The sequence below is a fragment of the Schistocerca serialis genome, chromosome 5 (assembly GCF_023864345.2).
Source record: "Schistocerca serialis cubense isolate TAMUIC-IGC-003099 chromosome 5, iqSchSeri2.2, whole genome shotgun sequence".
In the NCBI taxonomy this organism is placed as follows: domain Eukaryota; kingdom Metazoa; phylum Arthropoda; class Insecta; order Orthoptera; family Acrididae; genus Schistocerca; species Schistocerca serialis.
In genome coordinates, this window is record NC_064642.1 from 107580317 (window position 1) to 107600536 (window position 20220).

Genomic DNA, 20220 nt, shown 5'->3' on the forward strand with positions numbered 1-20220 from the left:
ATGGGACTTAACATCTAAGGTCATCAGTCCCCTAGAACTTAGAACTACTTAAACCTAACCAACCTAAGGACATCACACACATCCATGCCCGAGGCAGGATTCGAACCAGCGACCGTAGCGGTCGAGCGGTTCCAGACTGTAGCGCCTAGAACCGCTTGGCCACCCCGGCCGGCTTGTACGAAAGAAGGTATACCGTTTGGCAACTACATTGACTGATTCTTTGAAATATGCATCTAATTCAGACAAAATTTCGTGGTAGGACAGTGTTGCTACATCGCGTCGGGGAAATAATTTGACTATCACACGGTACGTTTGCATCCCGACGGATGCTAACAAAAAAGGCTGCCGCTCGTTACCTTGAATTCTGTAGGCGGCGAGATGGAATCCAAATTGGTGTGACCACTCCGTCCAGCTTTCCAGTGCAGCATCAAAAGGACGAAAAGTTGGCGCAACAGCGTGATGTGGCTGCGTGAGCGGTGGAGCGGCGGGCGCCGCATCGTTTTGCATTGCACGTTGACCCTGGACGAGCTGTCCAAGGGCATCCAGCAAGGCCTGCGTCTGCTGGTTCTGTAAGCGATAAAATTCGGACAGTACATCTGGAGATAGTGGCGAAGCCATTACACAAGTAAATCAGGGCAGTATAGTTACGAACGCGAATTGGCCTCGTCGCCAAATGTTGTGGATTGGCAAGACAGCCAACCCACTATGAGAGGAATCCGAAAGGCACGCGTTTTAGCTCACGCAGGCTGGCCTGAGGCCAGGAACAGGTCAAGGAAATGAGACTAACAAAAAGCGTACGTAGCTGCTGGAATACTTAACTTTAATCCATAATTGGTGAACATCTTTCTTGACGGTACATGTTTTACAGCAACAATAGTAACTGGTAATGGCGCCTTGCTAGGTCGTAGCAAATGACGTAGCTGAAGGCTATGCTAACTATCATCTCGGCAAATGAGAGCGTAATTTGTCAGTGAACCATCGTTAGCAAAGTCGGCTGTGCAACTGGGGCGAGTGCTAGGAAGTCTCTCTAGACCTGCGGTGTGGCGGCGCTCGGTCTGCAATCACTGATAGTGGCGACACGCGGGTCCGACGTATACTAACGGACCGCGGCCGATTTAAAGGTTACCACCTAGCAAGTGTGGTGTCTGGCGGTGACAGCACATTTCCCACAGAGGTTTAAGATATTAGCAATTGATGCTATCGGTGTCTTCTGCCTTGTTTGATCATAAGTGCTACACAGACTTTATTGTAACTGCCAGAACTCTGTTACAGAGTGAATACAACTGCTACTGATTAGCCTTAAACAGAAAACTAAGTGCCAGCGAAAAACACCTTTATTTTGATGATTTCCAGCCCAAATCCTGCATCATTTCTGTGACACTCCCTCCCATATTTCGCGATAATACAAAACGTGCTGCCTTTCTTTGGACTTTTTCGATGTAATCCGTCAGTCCTATCTGGTAAGGTTACCACACCGCGCAGCAGTATTCTAGAAGAGGACGGTCAAGCGTAGTGTAGGCAGTCTCCTTAGTAGGTCTGCTACATTTTCTAAGTGTCCTACCAATAAAACGCAGCCTTTGGTTAGCCTTCCCCACAACATTTTCTATGTGTTCTTTCCAATTTAAGTTGTTCGTAATAGTAATACCTAGGTATTTAGTTGAATTTACGGCTTTTAGATTAGACTGATTTATCGTGTAACCGAAGTTTAACGAGTTCCTTTTAGCACTCAAGTGGATGACCTCACACTTTTCGTTATTTAGGGTCAACTGCCACTTTTCGCACCATTCAGATATTTTTTCTAAATCGTTTTTCAGTTCCATATGATCTTCTGATGACATGATTAGTCGATAAACGACAGCGTCATCTGCAAACAACCGAAGACGGCTGCTCAGATTGTCTCCCAAATCGTATGTATATATATATACACTCCTGGAAATGGAAGAAAGAACACATTGACACCGGTGTGTCAGACCCCCCCATACTTGCTTCGGACACTGCGAGAGGGCTGTACAAGCAATGATCACACGCACGGCACAGCCGACACACCAGGAACCGCGGTGTTGGCCGTCGAATGGCGCTAGCTGCGCAGCATTTGTGCACCGCCGCCGTCAGTGTCAGCCAGTTTGCCGTGGCATACGGAGCTCCATCGCAGTCTTTAACACTGGTAGCATGCCGCGACAGCGTGGACGTGAACCGTATGTGCAGTTGACGGACTTTGAACGAGGGCGTATAGTGGGCATGCGGGAGGCCGGGTGGACGTACCGCCGAATTGCTCAACACGTGGGGCGTGAGGTCTCCACAGTACATCGATGTTGTCGCCAGTGGTCGGCGGAAGGTGCACGTGCCCGTCGACCTGGGACCGGACCGCAGCGACGCACGGATGCACGCCAAGACCGTAGGATCCTACGCAGTGCCGTAGGGGACCGCACCGCCACTTCCCAGCAAATTAGGGACACTGTTGCTCCTGGTGTATCGGCGAGGACCATTCGCAACCGTCTCCATGAAGCTGGGCTACGGTCCCGCACACCGTTTGGCCGTCTTCCGCTCACGCCCCAACATCGTGCAGCCCGCCTCCAGTGGTGTCGCGACAGGCGTGAATGGAGGGACGAATGGAGACGTGTCGTCTTCAGCGATGAGAGTCGCTTCTGCCTTGGTGCCAATGATGGTAGTATGCGTGTTTGGCGCCGTGCAGGTGAGCGCCACAATCAGGACTGCATACGACCGAGGCACACAGGGCCAACACCCGGCATCATGGTGTGGGGAGCGAGCTCCTACACTGGCTGTACACCACTGGTGATCGTCGAGGGGACACTAAATAGTGCACGGTACATCCAAACCGTCATCGAACCCATCGTTCTACCATTCCTAGACCGGCAAGGGAACTTGCTGTTCCAACAGGACAATGCACGTCCGCATGTATCCCGTGCCACCCAACGTGCTCTAGAAGGTGTAAGTCAACTACCCTGGCCAGCAAGATCTCCGGATCTGTCCCCCATTGAGCATGTTTGGGACTGGATGAAGCGTCGTCTCACGCGGTCTGCACGTCCAGCACGAACGCTGGTCCAACTGAGGCGCCAGGTGGAAATGGCATGGCAAGCCGTTCCACAGGACTACATCCAGCATCTCTACGATCGTCTCCATGGGAGAATAGCAGCCTGCATTGCTGCGAAAGGTGGATATACACTGTACTAGTGCCGACATTGTGCATGCTCTGTCGCCTGTGTCTATGTGCCTGTGGTTCTGTCAGTGTGATCATGTGATGTATCTGACCCCAGGAATGTGTCAATAAAGTTTCCCCTTCCTGGGACAATGAATTCACGGTGTTCTTATTTCAATTTCCAGGAGTGTATATAGGGGACAGCAAAGAGCCTATAACACTGCCTTGGGGAACGCCTGAAATCAGTTATGTTTTACTCGATTACTTTCCGTCAATTACTACGAGCTGTGACCTCTCTGACAGGAAATTGCAAATCCAGTCACATAACTGAGACGATATTCCATAAGCTCGAAATTTCACTACGAGCCGCTTGTGTAGTACAGTGTCAAAAGCCATCCGGAAATCCAGGAATACGGAATAGATCTGACATCCCTTGTCAATAGCGCTCAGCGCTTCGTGTGAATAAAGAGCTAGTTGTACTTCACAGGAACGATGTTTTCTAAGCCCACGTTCACTGTGTGTCAATACACCGTTTCCTTCGAGATAATTCATAATGTTCGAACACAATATATGTTCTAAAAATCTGCTGCATATCGACGTTAACGATATGGGGCTGTAATTTAGTGGATTACTCCTACTACTTTTCTTGAATATTGGTGTGACCTGTGCAACTTTCCAGTTTTTGGGTACGGATCTTTCGTAGAGGGAACGGTTGTATATAATTGCTTAGTATGGAGCTAATGCATCAGCATAATCGGAAAGGAACTTAATTTGTGTACAGTCTGGACAAGAAGACTTCCTTTTATTATATACCGACCACAAACTCGGAATGTAGCAAAACGGTCGTATCTTTCCAAAGGAACCATTTCGGGAGTCACATTAAGTGATCCTGGGGTTTCGTAAACGTACTTTCGTTGACTGGACCAAACTTTGTACTCCATCTTCCCGGAGAAGTGTCACTTCACCTACTCACAAGCTACTAACGAGAGAGTTTGCAAAACTCAGCCGCGGTGGCCGTGCGGTTCTAGGCGCTGCAGTCCGGAACCGCGGGATTGCTACGGTCGCAGGTTCGAATCCTGCCTCGGGCATGGATGTGTGTGAGGCCCTTAGGTAAGTTAGGTTTAAGTAGTTCTAAGTTCTAGGGGACTGATCACCTAAGATGTTAAGTCTCATAGTGCTCAGAGCCATTTGAACCATTTTGCAAAGCGTCACCGTGGACGTTGTAGTCAAAGGTTCGCTGGCTTCAAGAAGTAATCCGCATGTCTTTGAAGCCCAGGGTAGCACCGTCATAATTGAATCCCGAGCTAAAGGCGTCATGTTTCAATTGTCACAATTCTATCTCACATTAAGAAGTTCGTGGAGTGTTGATTTTGTCACTGACTCTTATTGCGCGTCGCCTGCGTTGAACAGTGTGCAAACAGGACTTTGGGTCACACTCGCATCGACAGTCGTATCGGAGATGCTGATATAATCCGGCTAGGACACAGGACGATGCCTCTGCTGGTGATGAAGATGCTTCTGTTACTCATGATAATGATATTGACGGTCTTACATGTGTTTTGGGGCAATACAACATATTTTTCATCGATCATACGAAAAGGTTTAAGAGCTGTAGTTTCTTAAGAGACATCCACTTGAGTTTCAAGGTAATTAAAATATACCAATTCCCTAAAAACCAAGATTACATTCGTTCATAGTTTTCTGTCATCAGTTATCTGTATATAACTCGAAAGGAGAAAGAAAGACAGAAAGATGGAAAATAGAAGTACACAAATAATCGTGGCTGACTGATCACTGGACTAAAAAGGACAAAAAGGACCAACCAGCAACTGCAACACACTGAAACCTCATAGGTGGAGCATCTGAACGATTTACATTATTTTAAAATGCCTAGCACACTAGTATTGTGGGATCCGAGAACAATGCGTGAGATGAATGTTGCTTTTGTACGATTCTGGCCGCGAGAAAATGCGGAGTGTATGTTTAGACAGGTCTGAAAGGGAATCGCCGTTATTTCTAGCTCTTATTTTTGAACTGTGGATGAAACTTGGCTACACCAGTCATCCCTCAAAATGCAACAAAAATCAAAGTAGCGAAAGTATGTCTGTGATTACGAAAAAAGCTGCCTAGTACACATGTTGTGCCAGAAAAGCATTGTTATTATTACATGGACTGCAAAAGCATTCTTTTTATTGGCTGCTTTGTGGAACAGCAAACGACGAATACTACGTACGTATTCCGAAACAACGGCGTGGCTAGAGTTCCAAACTAAAAACAGTAAATAGCAATCAGGACAATGAAACAACCGTAACAGGTGCTTTGAGATGTTGTTGACCATATTTAGTATCTTGTATCTGCTACCTGTGTCACGCATCGAATGAAATTTTCAGCCATAGAACCTTTTCTGTGCAGATTATGACATCTGTGAATTACTATTTTTCATACTTTCCATAATAGCAAGATGCGATGGAATATTGCCATTAAAACATTTAAATCGAGTATTAGCCAAAAATACGTGGAATTTGGAAAAGAGGGTATGTCTTACCTACCAAGCCGAAAACTGAAGAAGAACAAGAGAGAACATTATCATAGAAACAGTATTTTACTTTGAACGAAATACAAAAAAATCTCATAATGTTTAGCTACTTGATTTACGCATTGTTAACTGAAGGCGAACACTGGCTTGCAAATATTTGATCAATGAGATTAGTTGAAAGCACTACTCAGATGTTAATCTCCAGCCACAAAGAGCCCTTCGAAACCCTGAGTTGTATCCGGTCAGCATATTTTTCGCTAGAATTACTATGCTTACAACCAAATATAGACATGAAAAGGATTGCTACTCTACCATCGGTCACAAGGTGCGACATAATCGCGAATAAGGTCAGTGACTCAGGAAGCATGGCAACTGTTACTTTAATTCTGGTCCATGTTCAGAAAAGGAGTTATCAGACCATCGATTTCCATCCATATGACCATCTTCACACCTTAAAAGGTATCCTGATATAAAAAAACGCAACTGGCTTGTGATCATAGACTGGAATTAAAAAAAAAAAAGGAATTCTTCGTAACCATCCGATGGTTTTATTTACAATAAAGAAATAAACGTCTTGTTTTAAAATAAATACCATAAAATTTAGATTACCGTCTGTCACTGGTATCGAAAGAAAAATAATATTCTTCCAGTTTCTTAGGCCCAGAACTGTAAGCGGACATATAAATACAGGTTTCTTAATGTTCAGCGTGTTGAGTAGTTACTGAACAGTCCAGTGCATAGAAAGCCAGCTGTTTGCTAGATTCCCAATTTTTTTTAATGTTAGGATATCAGAAGCTTGGGGCAACATCTGCAACCATAGTCAGCATTATTTTCTTGTTTATACTGTCAGTTTCATTTGTGACAATGTCATGTGCGTGTAAGAGCATCTAGTATCAGTCTTCCGACGGATGAGCTTTTCCCATACATGTATAAACTAGGCTTCACTTGCTGTGTATTACATTGCAATGAATTAATGTCGAACTCCCACTGGACTAAAGTGCCCTTTGTTTTAGCCAACGGCACTGTGGCAGATGGTGTTTACCGAGATAACGCTATATATCTTCAAAGACCGTATTATCTGCTTAACGACTTTCACATATCACATGTATACGGTTCTAGTACAGAGCGTTTCACGAAGGACGGAAGCAGCGTCTCCTGCGACTCGGGAGAACTAATTCCCCTGTAGGCAGCCCTCAGTAACCGTACCACGCTTCGGACAGTGTGGGAGGCTGCTTATCGGTATTACCTGACCATAAATTGAGCAAGCTAGGAGCGAGCTTGCAGAAAACCGTGAAGCCATTTAGTACGACAAATAGGTGTGTCAACAGAATCTGCCCACAGAGCTATAACAAACTGAAACCTTACAAAATAACAGCTGTTCGTCACCCGTCCAATTAAGATACTGCTGCTCGACTTCAATGCTGAAAGTGGTTATTGCGTTGTATAGTGTCGGAGAAGTTTAGACTTACCGTCCCTTTTTTACGGTGGAGCACGGCTACAGCTGCAGCTGCGCTGCACAACACAGTTAAAGGGTCAGTTTTTCTAAACCCCTTAATTGCTTGCCATTGTGACGCAGAAGTCAGATCAAAGGTGTCTCCCTCTGCAGCGATGTAAAAGCGTGGCTCCTAGTGACGTCACCTTCAGGTTCCGTAACGCTTTACACAGCAAGGTACAGAACATGCGATAAGAAGGCAAGAGCTGAGAAACTGATGTGAGGTGTAAGTTAGTTGGTTTAATGATGTCACGTTGACACCAAATTTCACCAAAACTCTGCCCAGCTCCATCGAGGACCTGTCACACGATGAAAAGGTCGTCACACCCCTCTCACTCACATATCACGCCTTACTTTCACAACTCTACGACGGATGTCATATCCGCGACGTCCATCGTTGAAATCATTAGGTTTTCTTGAGGGTGGCCGAGTAAATCATTTCAGACTCACCGCCGCTCAGAATCGACGTGTAAAGGCCCGACGGGTGGCATAAAGACCGTCAATGAAACCACCCCTTCACATGGGGCGTTGATTCGTGCTTGACAACCTTCGACACTGCTGTCACTCCCCATCATTAACACTATCCGTAGCAACGCAAAGGTCACTAAGCAAAATTGTCAAGACAGATGGTACTACATACCCAACCTAAAAAAAGTAAAAAAATAAAAGAAACAGATTTCTTTAAATGTTGTTGACTTTTATTAACGACATACTTTTTCAAAAGTTGCTTATGTGTAAGTAGGGTCCATAATCTGAAAATATCTTTCTGCACACTCTTAGCAACGTGAACATATTTTTAACATTGTTTATTACCAATGTGTGGGTAGTTTATGATCAACACATGAAATTTTTTTTTAAAATACGAATTTCGTTACTTGCAAAAAATCTCTATTCACGACATAGCTTCTAAAGAGATTCCGATGTCTATGTGAGGTACTGAAAATATAGAATATGACATTCACTGAGGAAAGGGATATCTGCTAATTAGATTTAAATTTTTGGATTAATTTTAAACAAACAATTACAATATTTTAAAAAGTTCTGCGGGTGTTATCCCCCTCCCCCCAACTCCCCCAGGGGATTGCGAGGGTTAAACACTTCTCTAAGGAAAATTAGGGGTTGCGACCCTAGTAAACGTGATCTGACCTCTTCGGAGTGTTGGGCGATCCCAATCTGTGATCTGGTATACAGGATGGAACCATTTCATCTCCATCTACATCTACATCAACATCCATACTCCGCAAGCCACCTAGCGGTGTGTGGCGGAGGGTACTTTGAGTACCTCTATCGGTTCTCTCTTCTATTCAAGTCTCGTATTGCTCGTATTGTATTGAGAATGAATTGCTGCGTTGTGTTATCTAGGAACTCTTCAATCCAATCACATAATTGGTCTGATAGTCCATATGCTCTTACTTTGTTCTTTAAAGGACTGTGGGGAACCCTATGAAACGCCTTGAGGAAGTCAAGAAACACGGCATCTACCTGGGAACCCGTGTCTATGATCCTGTCATAAACATTCGACGTAATTCAAACATGACCTGAAGCAAAAGAGTGCGTTTATGATTTTTCATCACTCGTGTTCAAAAATGGTTCAAATGGCTCTGATCTCTATGGGACTTAACATCTGTGGTCATCAGTCCCCTAGAACTTAGAACTAATTAAACCTAACTAACCTAAGGACATCACACACATCCATGCCCGAGGCAGGATTCGAACCTGCGACCGTAGCGGTCACGGGGTTCCAGACACATGCGCCTATAACCGCGCGGCCACACCGGCCGGCTAGCCCTCGTGTTTAGCACCTACCTGTGCCTCGATCACAAGGTGTTGCGACATTGACACACGCGTGAATAAATCAGCAAACGGTACCTCTGAGAGACAAACAGTTCGGCAACACCTTCAGTGCCAACCACGTACCTTTGTTAGGCACTTTAAAAATTTCCCTGTGCAGAGATAGTCTTTGCTTCCATGGCGCCAATGCAGCAGACAACCATTTCGACACATCTCCGCTGAGTAATTCTAATTCGCTGAAGTAGCATCTGCTGGCCGCATGCATCTACACATTGATTCATTAGCGAATTGCGCATGACCACACTGCACATGAACGCACTAATCATAAAATCAATGCTGTCACGGTATGCCTCTTAACTTCCCCTATAACCAGTAGCGCGCCTAGAGCTGACCCTGCCATCACAGTAGATCCTGCCGCTTCCCGGCCCCACCCTTCCCCGCACTCCCTGCTTTGCATCTGGCTCGGCGGCTGTCGTGACGGGCGGCAGTGTGTGGCGGTGCGCAGTCGCGCCCGTGTGCGCAGTGTCGGGCGGCGGGGGCGGCGGGGGCGTGCGGACGCTGGCGGTGGGCCGCGGCGAGCGCGCTGACATCCGCTGCGAGGTGGACGCCAACCCGCCGGCCGGCGCCTTCCGCTGGGCCTTCAACAGCTCCGGCGGCGGCGACGAGCTGGCGGGCTCTGCCAGCATCTCCTACACGCCGCACACCGACCTCGACTACGGCCACCTGCTCTGCTGGGCCGCCAACAGGGTGGGCCGGCAGGCGGCCGCCTGCGTCTTCCACATCGTGCCCGCAGGTACGTAACACCTCTTCTCACATGTTAAAGAAAAGCTACACTGGTCTATCAATGTACACTACAGTGTATGATGTTCTGTTTGCCTGACCCTTCAGTTGTAACACAGCAATACAGTGCAGTGCCATTTGGCCTTATCTGACGCTTGTATGGTATGATGATGGTGAAAGAAGATTCGTTCAGTTATTTATGTCAATGAGCAAACCAGGAACCTCCTTTCATTCTGTAAATTACTTTAACCTAACAGCAGCATTTATTGTTTCGTGCCGTAAATACGAGGCGTGTTTTTTTTTAAGCAAGTACCGTTTTGAAATTAAAAAAAGACGTGCAAAGATATCTCAGTAATTTTATTTTTACATGATAGCCTGTACCTTAGTCTACGCTCAGACGCCATTAGAGTCTGATTCTTCCTTTTTTACGTTGTGTACTGAGTATTAAGATGCCTCCGATAATTGTGAGTCCCACTGACTGTGAGGTACAGGCTGTTATAAGATTTGTTAGTGCTGAAAGCTTAAAAGCGATCGTTTAGACAGTGCATTGACTTTCCATGAGCGGTACCACAACGACGGTGATGATTTCTTAAACCAAATTGTTGCGGGGATGAAACTGGGTGACCTACGTCAAACCAGAATCAAAGCAACAGTCCATGGAAGTTGAAGAAGAGCATCGTTTTGCTGCAAGACCATGCCCGTCGGCATGTGGTGAATCAGACCAAAGATCTCACCACATCTTTTCCATGAGAAACTCTAGATCATCCTCCGTACAACCCCGATTTTGTGCCCAGTGACTGCCATCTGTTCTTGCACTTGAAGAAACACCTGGTCGGTCAGATTCTTAAAGACGATGACGAAGTCAAAACAGTGGTGATGCAGTGGTTAACAAGTCAGGCGGTAGACTTCTATGAGGAGGGTATACAAAAACTGGTAGAACGTTATGACAAGTGCCTCAATATTGACGGAAATTATGTAGAACACTAGATTAAGGTACAGGCTTTCATGTAAAAATAAAGCTATTGAGATATCTTAGCACGTCCTTTTTTAATTTCAAAACGGTACTTGCTTAAAAAACACGCCTCGTACTACACTGACGAAGAAAAAGACTCCAGCACCAAATAGAAAGTGTGCGACACAAACGGAAGTTGGTAGGCGTGTTTCTACATCTAAAAGATGATGTCTGTTCGGATTTCGCGCCAGTCGCGTAAGAGTGGCGCTAGTAGTGCCACTGTGAGGATCCAAATCAGGTATGGTTTAAACACACACTGTGATGGTCGTGAGCGTCACTTACCACTGAGATTGGACGTGGTGAGTTGAGTTTAGTCAAGAATGCCTTAAAGGCAACAAAGACGTCATTATCAGCACCTCACTGTCTTTGAACGAGATTGTGCAATAGGGTTACGAGAAACTGAATGTTCCTTCTGCCATATTGCTGAAACACTTGGCAGGAATGTAGCCACTGTACATGACTGCTGACAGCGGTGGTCACTAGATTGTGTGAATGTGGGAGGACCGACTCTAAACAGACGCGTGGCTTTACCGAGAGGGAGTATGGCTCTTGCGCATCGTATCGCATCTCCAGCAGCGGTTTCAGCAGCACTTGGTACCACAGTGGCACAACGAACTGCTACTGCAAGGTGGCAACCGATGTGGCCCCTCTAAATTGAGTGCAAGACCCACATCACACATGAGAATCTTAATTGGAAAAGTCATATTTTGGATCTCCTAAAGTTTCTTGCTTCAGCAACTTTTGCAATCAGAGTAATTGCCAATTTTGAGGATGTAGAGATTAGTAAACTAACGCACATCGCATACTTCCTCCCTCTGATGTCATACGGAAAAATATTCTGGGACAACTCAACACCTAGGCTAAAGGGATTTACTGCTCAGTAGAAAGTAGTTAGAATAATGTGTGGGGTTCATAGTCGCACATCTTGTAGGCATATGTTTAAAAGGTTAGGAATTTTTACAACTACTTCACAGTACATTTACTCAGTAATGAAATTTTTTCTCAACAACATGAACCAGTTTGAAATCAACAGCGACATTCATTATTACAATATCAGAAAAAAGGAAGACGTACACTGTCCTTTACTTAACCTATCTTTGCCACAGAGATGGGTAAAATATTCTGCTATGAAACTTTTTGATACATTAGCAGATGAAATAAAAAGTCTGACAGACAGCAGTAATAGTATCAAAAACAAATTAAAATCATACCTCCTTGACAACTCCTTCAATACAATAGATGAACTCTTGAATATGAGTAAATAAATCTGGAGATATAATATTTATGCATTTTGTGTCATTTTAGGGAATAGGTATAGCACTATAATGTAAAAAAAAAAAAAAAAAAGAACACTTGTTTCCTGTGCGCATTTCTTGTGCATTTGACACGTTTCACATCATAACGGATTTCCGTTCTATTGATCAATGGAACACGTAGCTAACTAACTAACTAGCCCACTTTATATTTTTAAAACACAACGATGAGGTTTGGGTATTGTTGCGCGGAATCATTCTCAGTATTTCTAGTTATCTTCACACCGAAGTAACTAAACTGGGCATGTGGTGATTAAATGTCTCATTTCACGCAAGTAGCAAATCCTGTAGCAGATGAAAACAACGCAGTTAGCTTCGGTTTCTGTGAGCGACTACAATCTTTGGGGAGATGACAGAGGAATAGCGGAAATTTTGTCGCAAGGTGATGGTTGGGCAGCCGCTGGTGCAGAGTAGGAGACACTGAGGCTATTCTCGACCTAATAAAAAGAACATATCAGATGTTGGAAGAACGAAACAAACCATTCCGCATTTGTAGAACATTTAGAACACCATAAACACCATATTTCCAACATGGAACAAGAAATGAAAATAATGAGAATAAGAAACCATGACAAACACCTTATACAAACGCAAAAAACTTCCAAATTTAGAAAGCCATCGCCGAAAACAAACATCTGATAAATGAACAAACACACTTCAGCACAGGCTCCCAACTACACTTAATAAAATAAATGATAAGGTAAAAAAATCGTACCTCATACACAACCAGGAAAGAAAAGAATAAAAATCTCTTACCTCCTTCGCCTTCTGGACACACACACACACACACACACACACACACACACACACACACACACACAAACACAGCACACAAAAGAATTACACCTAAACCCACACACACACACACAGACACACGCACACACAAATGCATACGCAAGCAGACCACAGACACTTCAATAATTACACTCGAAAGTTCGGCAATAACATTCGATCTTTGGCAATAACATCTGACAATCGGCAACACAAACCAAAACATAGCCTCGAAACAAGTGTCAAGTTCATAGTGCTGAGAAATGTGGAAAAAAAAAACGTAAATTGGCGTTTACAAGCAGAACAACACCAAAAATGCAACAGGAGCGTAATATGTAGGAAATCGTCCACGCCACCTGTAAGTACTGTTCATAACATTACTACATAATAGGAAATACCAACCACCAGAACTGTTTATAACCTATAGCAAAATAACATCAGACGGAACGACACAAGAAACAGGGTAGCACTGGAAATCGGACATTCCAGGCCAAAAGTAATGTACAAGCATCAAACATCGGCGTTAAGGAAGAAATTTCTGAGGCTGTAGGGCGACAGTGTATGGTAGTGAACCATGGACTGTGGGGATACCAGACCAGAAGAGTTAAAGAAGTATTAGAGATGTAGTACTATAGACTGACGTTTAAAACTATGAATGGAAAGGTTCTCCACAGAATGGGAGAGTAAAACGATATGTGGATGAAACTGGAATTGGCCATCGAATTCAATTGGAATTAGTTTCCGCCTCGTAAGGTCGCTGAACTGCGATGAGCGCTATTGTGACTTTTGCATAAATGCTGTAACGTATGTACACAAATGTAAATGGAGCACAGTGGTTCTCAAGAATATATTTGATTTTACCAAATTAGTATGCGCTTTCTTGAGTGGTGTAACAACCAGTTAAAGCATGCTGGTGTATTCACGCAAGGTTAAATTAGGTGTACGTATGGGAGCAAGGGAAAGAACAACTGCATCACACGTAAGGGTAAGTAGGTTTAAAAGGTCGACGATGGGCGGTTGGACTTGAAGTGTGTGGGATTCAAAGGTAGGTCTGTGTTGTAACTACCAAAGAAATTCTCCATCGCAGCTCGTCAGTTTTAGTGGTAAGATGACCCACTAGATAACCAGTCAAAAACTGGACACAGATCAAGCATGAAAAGAGGAAGAAAATTTATTGAACTGTGAACGGTCAAAGCTCAATACGAGCAACATCGAGCGAATTTGAAAAGCCACAGTGTTGTGCTTATTTGGTCAGGGCTTTAGACGTCGATGGGGAAGATCTGTGTTCGAATCTCTAACATGCACCGTATACATTTGTTTACAAAGTTAGTGACGTGTCTGTTCCCTGTATTCCAATTTGTGTCTGTATCTTGGTGTAACTTCAGTTTGCAACAGCGAAATGTAAGGGAGGAACCTTCAGACGTACGTACCTACAACATTTTTTTTTTTATTTATTTTTTTTTTTTTTTTTTTACACTGGTATCACATGTTATGAATCCTGCGTTCCGTTTTGGAAACTTTGACTCTTGAATTCCCTTGTTATATCATAGTTGAGACCTGTTTATTTTTTATTTTCTTTTTTGTGGGAGGTCTATGCGGCATCCCTCCTGCTCTCACTATTCATCACATTTACCTACGACGGTAATATATTCTTACCATACGACTCATATTCTACACTCATGCTTATATATTAAGGATAATGCTGATACATGGTGAAACAACGATCTGATGGGCGGTTTGTAGGTGTAAATCACCTTGGGGTGTGACCATGCGGTGCATTTGACGTGCGGTCGTCGCACGGTGGCACATACGCAGAGGTGTGTTGGTGTATGTTGGAGTACGGTGCAGCGAGTAAGTGTACAGACGTTTTGAGACGTGCTAATGGTGACTGTGTGTTGAAAATGGCTAAAAGAACACATATTGATGACGTTATGAGGGGTAGAATACTAGGGCGATATTAGGCTGGTCAAGCACAGCAGGTCGTAGCACAGGCCCTCCGTGTGCCACAAAGTCTGATCTCAAGATTATGGCAACGATTCTAGCAGACAGGAAACATGTCCAGACGCTGCAATGCGGGTCGTCCACAGTGTACAACACCACGAGAAGACCGATACCTCACCCTCAGTGCTCGCAGACGGCCACGGAGTACTGCAGGTAGCCTTGCTTTGGACATTACCACAGCCACTGGAACACTTGTCCCCTGACAGACTGTCTACAGACGACTGAACAGATATGGTTTATTCGCCCGGATACCTGAAAGGTGCATTTGACAGACCCCTGGTTACAGGAAAGCCCGTAAATCCTGGTGTCAAGAACACAGTACATGAACATTGGAACAGTGGTCCCAGGTTATGTTCACGGACGAGTCCAGGTATAGTCTGAACAGTGATTCTCGCCGGGATTTCATCTGGCGTGAACCAGGAATCAGATACCAAACCTTTAACGTCATTGAAAGGGATCTGTATGGAGGTCGTGGTATGATGGTGTGGTGTGGGATTATGATTGGTGCACGTACACCCCTGCATGTTTTGACAGAGGAACTGTAACAGGTCAGGTACATCGGGACGTCATTTTGATCCAGTATGTCCGCCTTTTCAGGGCTGCAAAGGATCCCATCTTCCTCCTATAGGTGATAACATACGGCCCCGCGGAGGTGCCATCGTGGAGGAGTACCTTGAAACAGAAGATATCAGGCGAATGGAGTGGCCTGCCTGTTCTCCATAACTAAACGCCATCGAGCACGTCTGGGATGCTCTCGGTCGACTTATCGCTGCACGTCTTCAAACCCCTAGGTCACTTCAGGAGCTCCGACAGGCACTGGTGCAAAAATGGAAGGTTATACCCCAGCAGCTGCTCGACTACGTGGTACAGAGTATGCTAACCCATTGTGCGGCCTGTGTACGTGTGCACGGTGATCATATCCCATACTGATATCGGGGTAAATGCGCAGGAAACAGTGGTGTTTTGTAGCACATGGGTGTCGGGACGGTTTTTTTCAACTTATCACCAATACCGTGGACTGTCAGATCTGTGTCGTGTGTGTTCCCTATATGCCTATGCTATTAGCGCCAGTTCTGTACAGTGCCAGATTGTGTAGCACCACATTCTGCAATTATCCTTAATTTATGAGCATGGGTGCATAACCAATGTATCGTATAATAATTGCTAAGACTACGGAAGGAGAGCACAGACATCAGTCATCGGAGGGGAAGTTCATATTTTCGTGAAAAAAAAGGACACGAGGGAGATTTGAACACGGATCTCCCGCTTTGTAGTCCAACACCTTTTGCACACTTCAATACACTTTCTTCTTGTTTTCATGACCGATCTGCGTTCAGTTTTCACGGACTATCCACAGGGCCATTTCACCACTAAATCTGATGGGGGTGCGATGGGGAGTTTCCGTTGTAAATCACACAGCCCTGCTGGACCATGGCTTACCATTCTAGATAGGTTGTTCGACATTATTTCACAGATGTGAGTTTCGCCTGGTTATTTCTCTTGGTGGAAACAATTGCAGGTATACTGCTGGAATAACTGAGCAGTAACGTAACATAGGTCTAAATAGCTTTAAGCTGCTTAAGTACCCGAGCATGCTGTAACGACTGCCACCTGCGAGAGCTGACCCCTTTGCCCTGCCGCCGGCAGGTCGCCCGGACAAGGTGCAGAACTGCACGGTGGGAAACGTGACGGCGCACGCGCTGTCGCTCCGGTGCGCAGAGGGCTTCAGCGGCGGCTTGCCGCAGTCCTTCCTGCTGGAGGTCCGCGAGGACGACTCCGGCGAACTGCGCGCCAACCTGAGCGCCGGCGCACCCACCTTCCACGTGCAGCAGCTGCGCGCCGGCGAGCTGCACCACCTCGCCGTCTTCGCGTACAACTCCAAGGGCCGCAGCGAGCCCGTCTTCCTCGCCGTCACCACCATGGCGGCGCTCGAGCGCCAGCTCAAGGCCGGCCACCACGGTAAGGCCGCGCCCTGGGCGCTCTGTCATTAAACGCTTCATCTTCTTCACATCTAGTTGCTATGTGAGGGTCACAGTCTACCGTTGTCAGGGAAAGTTAAGCTCAAAGTACAATTTTTAAACCACAATAATTTGCAAAACTCAAAGATTGATGTGCCACAGCCAAGTAACATACATAAAAAGAGCTGCTAGAGTACAGTACAATATATAGAAAATAACAGAAAGAAACATGCAATGACATACATAAACGACACCTCCACTCAAAGTCCATAAGTAGACAGAAGCCACTCCGATTTATGATGGTCACCTAGATATTAGAAAAGGTGGGACGGGATTCGAAATTGGGTGTGTGATCACCAAGAATGGCACCTATACTCTGCCACAAGCTCACATGCTGGCCACAATACTGGAAAGGAGTTATTAGAGATAGGACGTTCTATTCCCCTAACAGTGCGGTTGAAAGATGGTGGATGGCAACGGTGCATGGACGTGCTCAAATAGATCTCCCCAAAGCGTCCGACACTTATTCAATGGGATTTAAGACGGGGGAACGGCAGACCAGTGTTTCTCCGAATGTAATCTCGTCCGAAGTGATCCTCCACCAATGCTGATCAATGTGATCGAACATTTTCATCCATGAAAACGAACCCAAGACGCATACAGGGACGGAGTACTGTGCCACAATATCACAATATCTTTGAGCAGCTTGTGTACTGTGTTCAGGGATCTGGAGATCAGTACGCCGATGCTGTGTTATGCTCCCGCACACCATACCCCCTAGATCAAGGAAATGATCTACTTCGACAGTTTTTCCTCGATCTGTGGCGTGTTCCCACGTCTCGCCATAGAAGGTACGCCCAACATTGTCGAACATTACCGCTTTGGCCACCCAGATGCTGAGTTGTGGGGAAATATAATGTTGCAAGACCATAGTTAAATCGAATCTCTGACTGCAGTCCACTCACAAGTCAACTTTTTTGTGACACAGTACTCATTTCCCAAGCGCATGGCTTCAGCGGTGCATTTGGCCAGATTTTATTTTTGTGTATGGCAATGCGGGACTGACGGTGGAGGAGCTGTTGGAAAGAGAGGACCTTCAGCGAATGAATGGCCTATCCTTTTCCCCTACTTAAACCCCATGTACCCGTGGTCTAGGTCCCGAAACCGCCTCAGATAATGGTCCTTCGAATGGTCGACGCAGGAGACATAAATACCGCCCACACTGGCAGAAATGGTCAAGATTATATGGCTTTCTGCCAGGTTTATGATGCAACACCGCGTGCTGCAGGGATTGTGATGCAGATGATAACTTCATTTTCACTCCCGCCCGTGACTAGGATTGTCATTTACTTTATTCCTGCTACAAAAAAAGAAAAAGAAGAGGGCGGCCTTTGCGTTGATTTTATGATTTCCAAATTGTTTTTGCTGTCTTGATACTTTTCTTATCCCTAGGACAGCACAATTGTACGATTAAAGATTGTTTGTTTACCCTGCCTTCCTATTCCCAAAAAAAAAAACATAAAAAAACAAAAAAAAGTGGTCGCGTTGTTGGACCATAAAGCGGAGGAACCGCGTTTCTATTTTTATTTTATTTTATCAGAAAAAAAAGGTCGGTAGAGCAAAAAAAACCACCAAAAAATGGGTAGCGTCTTTGATTCATAATCAAAACGTCTCCGGTCCCGCGTTCGATCCCCGCCACTGCTTAAATTTTGATAAATAATCAGCATTGGCGGCCAAAGACTTCCGGCATAAGAAGTCAGCCTCATTCTGCCAACGGCCTTGTCAAAGAGGGTGGAGGAGCGGATAGAGGTTCAGCGCACTCTCTTGTCCTTGGGGTGGGAAATTGCCCCTAAGGGCGGAAGAATCAGCAATGATCAATGACATGAGGATGCAGAAGGCAATGGAAACCACTGCATTATAGACACGTAACGTGTATCCACAAGACATGTGGCCTGTAACTGAAGAAGTGTCATGATGATCTCTCCATCGGCAAAAGATTCCGGAATAGTCCCCCATTCGGATCTCCGGGAGGGGACTGCCAAGGGGGAGGCTACCATGAGAAAAAGATTGAATAATCAACGAGAGGATAACGTTCTACGAGTCGGGGCGTGGAATGTCAGAAGCTTGAACGTGGTAGGGAAACTAGAAAATCTCAAAAGGGAAATTCAAAGGCTCAATCTAGATATAGTAGGGGTCAGTGAAGTGAAGTGGAAGGAAAACAAGGATTTCTGGTCAGATGAGTATCGGGTAATATGAACTGCAGCAGAAAATGGTATAACAGGTGTAGGATTCGTTATGAATAGGAAGGTAGGGCAGAGGGTGTGTTACTGTTAACAGTTTAGTGACCGGGTTGTTCTAATCAGAATCGACAGCAGACCAACACCGACAACGATAGTTCAGGTATACATGCCGACGTCGCAAGCTGAAGATGAACTGCTAGAGAAAGTGTATGAGTATATTGAAAGGCTAATGCAGTATGTAAAGGGGGACGAAAATCTAATAGTCATGGGCGACTGGGATGCAGTTGTAGGGGAAAGAGTAGAAGAAAAGGTTACAGGAGATTATGGGCTTGGGACAAGGAATCAAAGAGGAGGAAGACTAATTGGAGTTCAGTAACAAGTTTCAGTTAGTAATAGCGAATACCCTGTTCAAGAATCACTAGAGGAGGAGATAAGGGAAGATTTCAATTAGATTACATCATGGTTAGACAGAGATTCCGAAATCAGATACTGGATTGTAAGGCGTACCAAGGAGCAGATATAGACTCAGATCACAATATAGTAGTGATGAAGAGTAGGCTGAAGTTCAAGACATTAGTCAGGAAGAATCAATACGCAAAGAAGTGGGATACGGAAGTACTCAGGAATGACGAGATACGTTTGAAGTTCTCTAACGCTGTAGGTACAGGAATAAGGAATAGCGCAGTAGGCAGTACAGTTGAAGAGGAATGGACATCTCTAAAAAGGGCCATCACAGAAGTTGGGAAGGAAATCATAGGTACAAAGAAGGTAGCTGCGAAGAAACCATGGGTAACAGAAGAAATACTTCAGTTGATTGATGAAAGGAGGAAGTATAAACATGTTCCGGGAAAATCAGGAAGACGGAAATACAAGTCGCTGAGGAATGAAATAAATAGGAAGTGCTGGGAAGCTAAGACGAAATGGCTGCAGGAAAAATGTGAAGACATCGAAAAAGATACGATTGTCGGAAGGACAGTCTCAGCATACAGGAAAGTCAAGACAACCTTTGGTGACATTAAAAGCAACGGTGGTAACATTAAGAGTGCAACGGGAATTCCACTGTTAAATGCAAAGGAGAGAGCAGATAGGTGGAAAGAATACATTGAAAGCCTCTATGAGGGGGAAGATTTGTCTGATGTGATAGAAGAAGAAACAGGAGTCGTTTTAGA

At 45.1% G+C, this 20220-nt stretch overlaps 1 protein-coding gene across 1 annotated transcript in view; it reads left to right on the plus strand.

Moving 5' to 3' along the window:
* The window catches only part of LOC126481773 (hemicentin-2-like), a 705691-nt gene extending 688847 nt beyond the window's left edge, over nucleotides 1-16844 (plus strand). Inside the window, exons 11-13 of the mRNA XM_050105728.1 lie at nucleotides 5570-5691; nucleotides 9556-9769; nucleotides 16501-16844. Coding sequence (XP_049961685.1) covers nucleotides 5570-5691; nucleotides 9556-9769; nucleotides 16501-16844 — 680 coding nt within the window. The remainder of the gene's footprint in view (nucleotides 1-5569; nucleotides 5692-9555; nucleotides 9770-16500) is intronic.
* Nucleotides 16845-20220: the final 3376 nt, after the last annotated feature.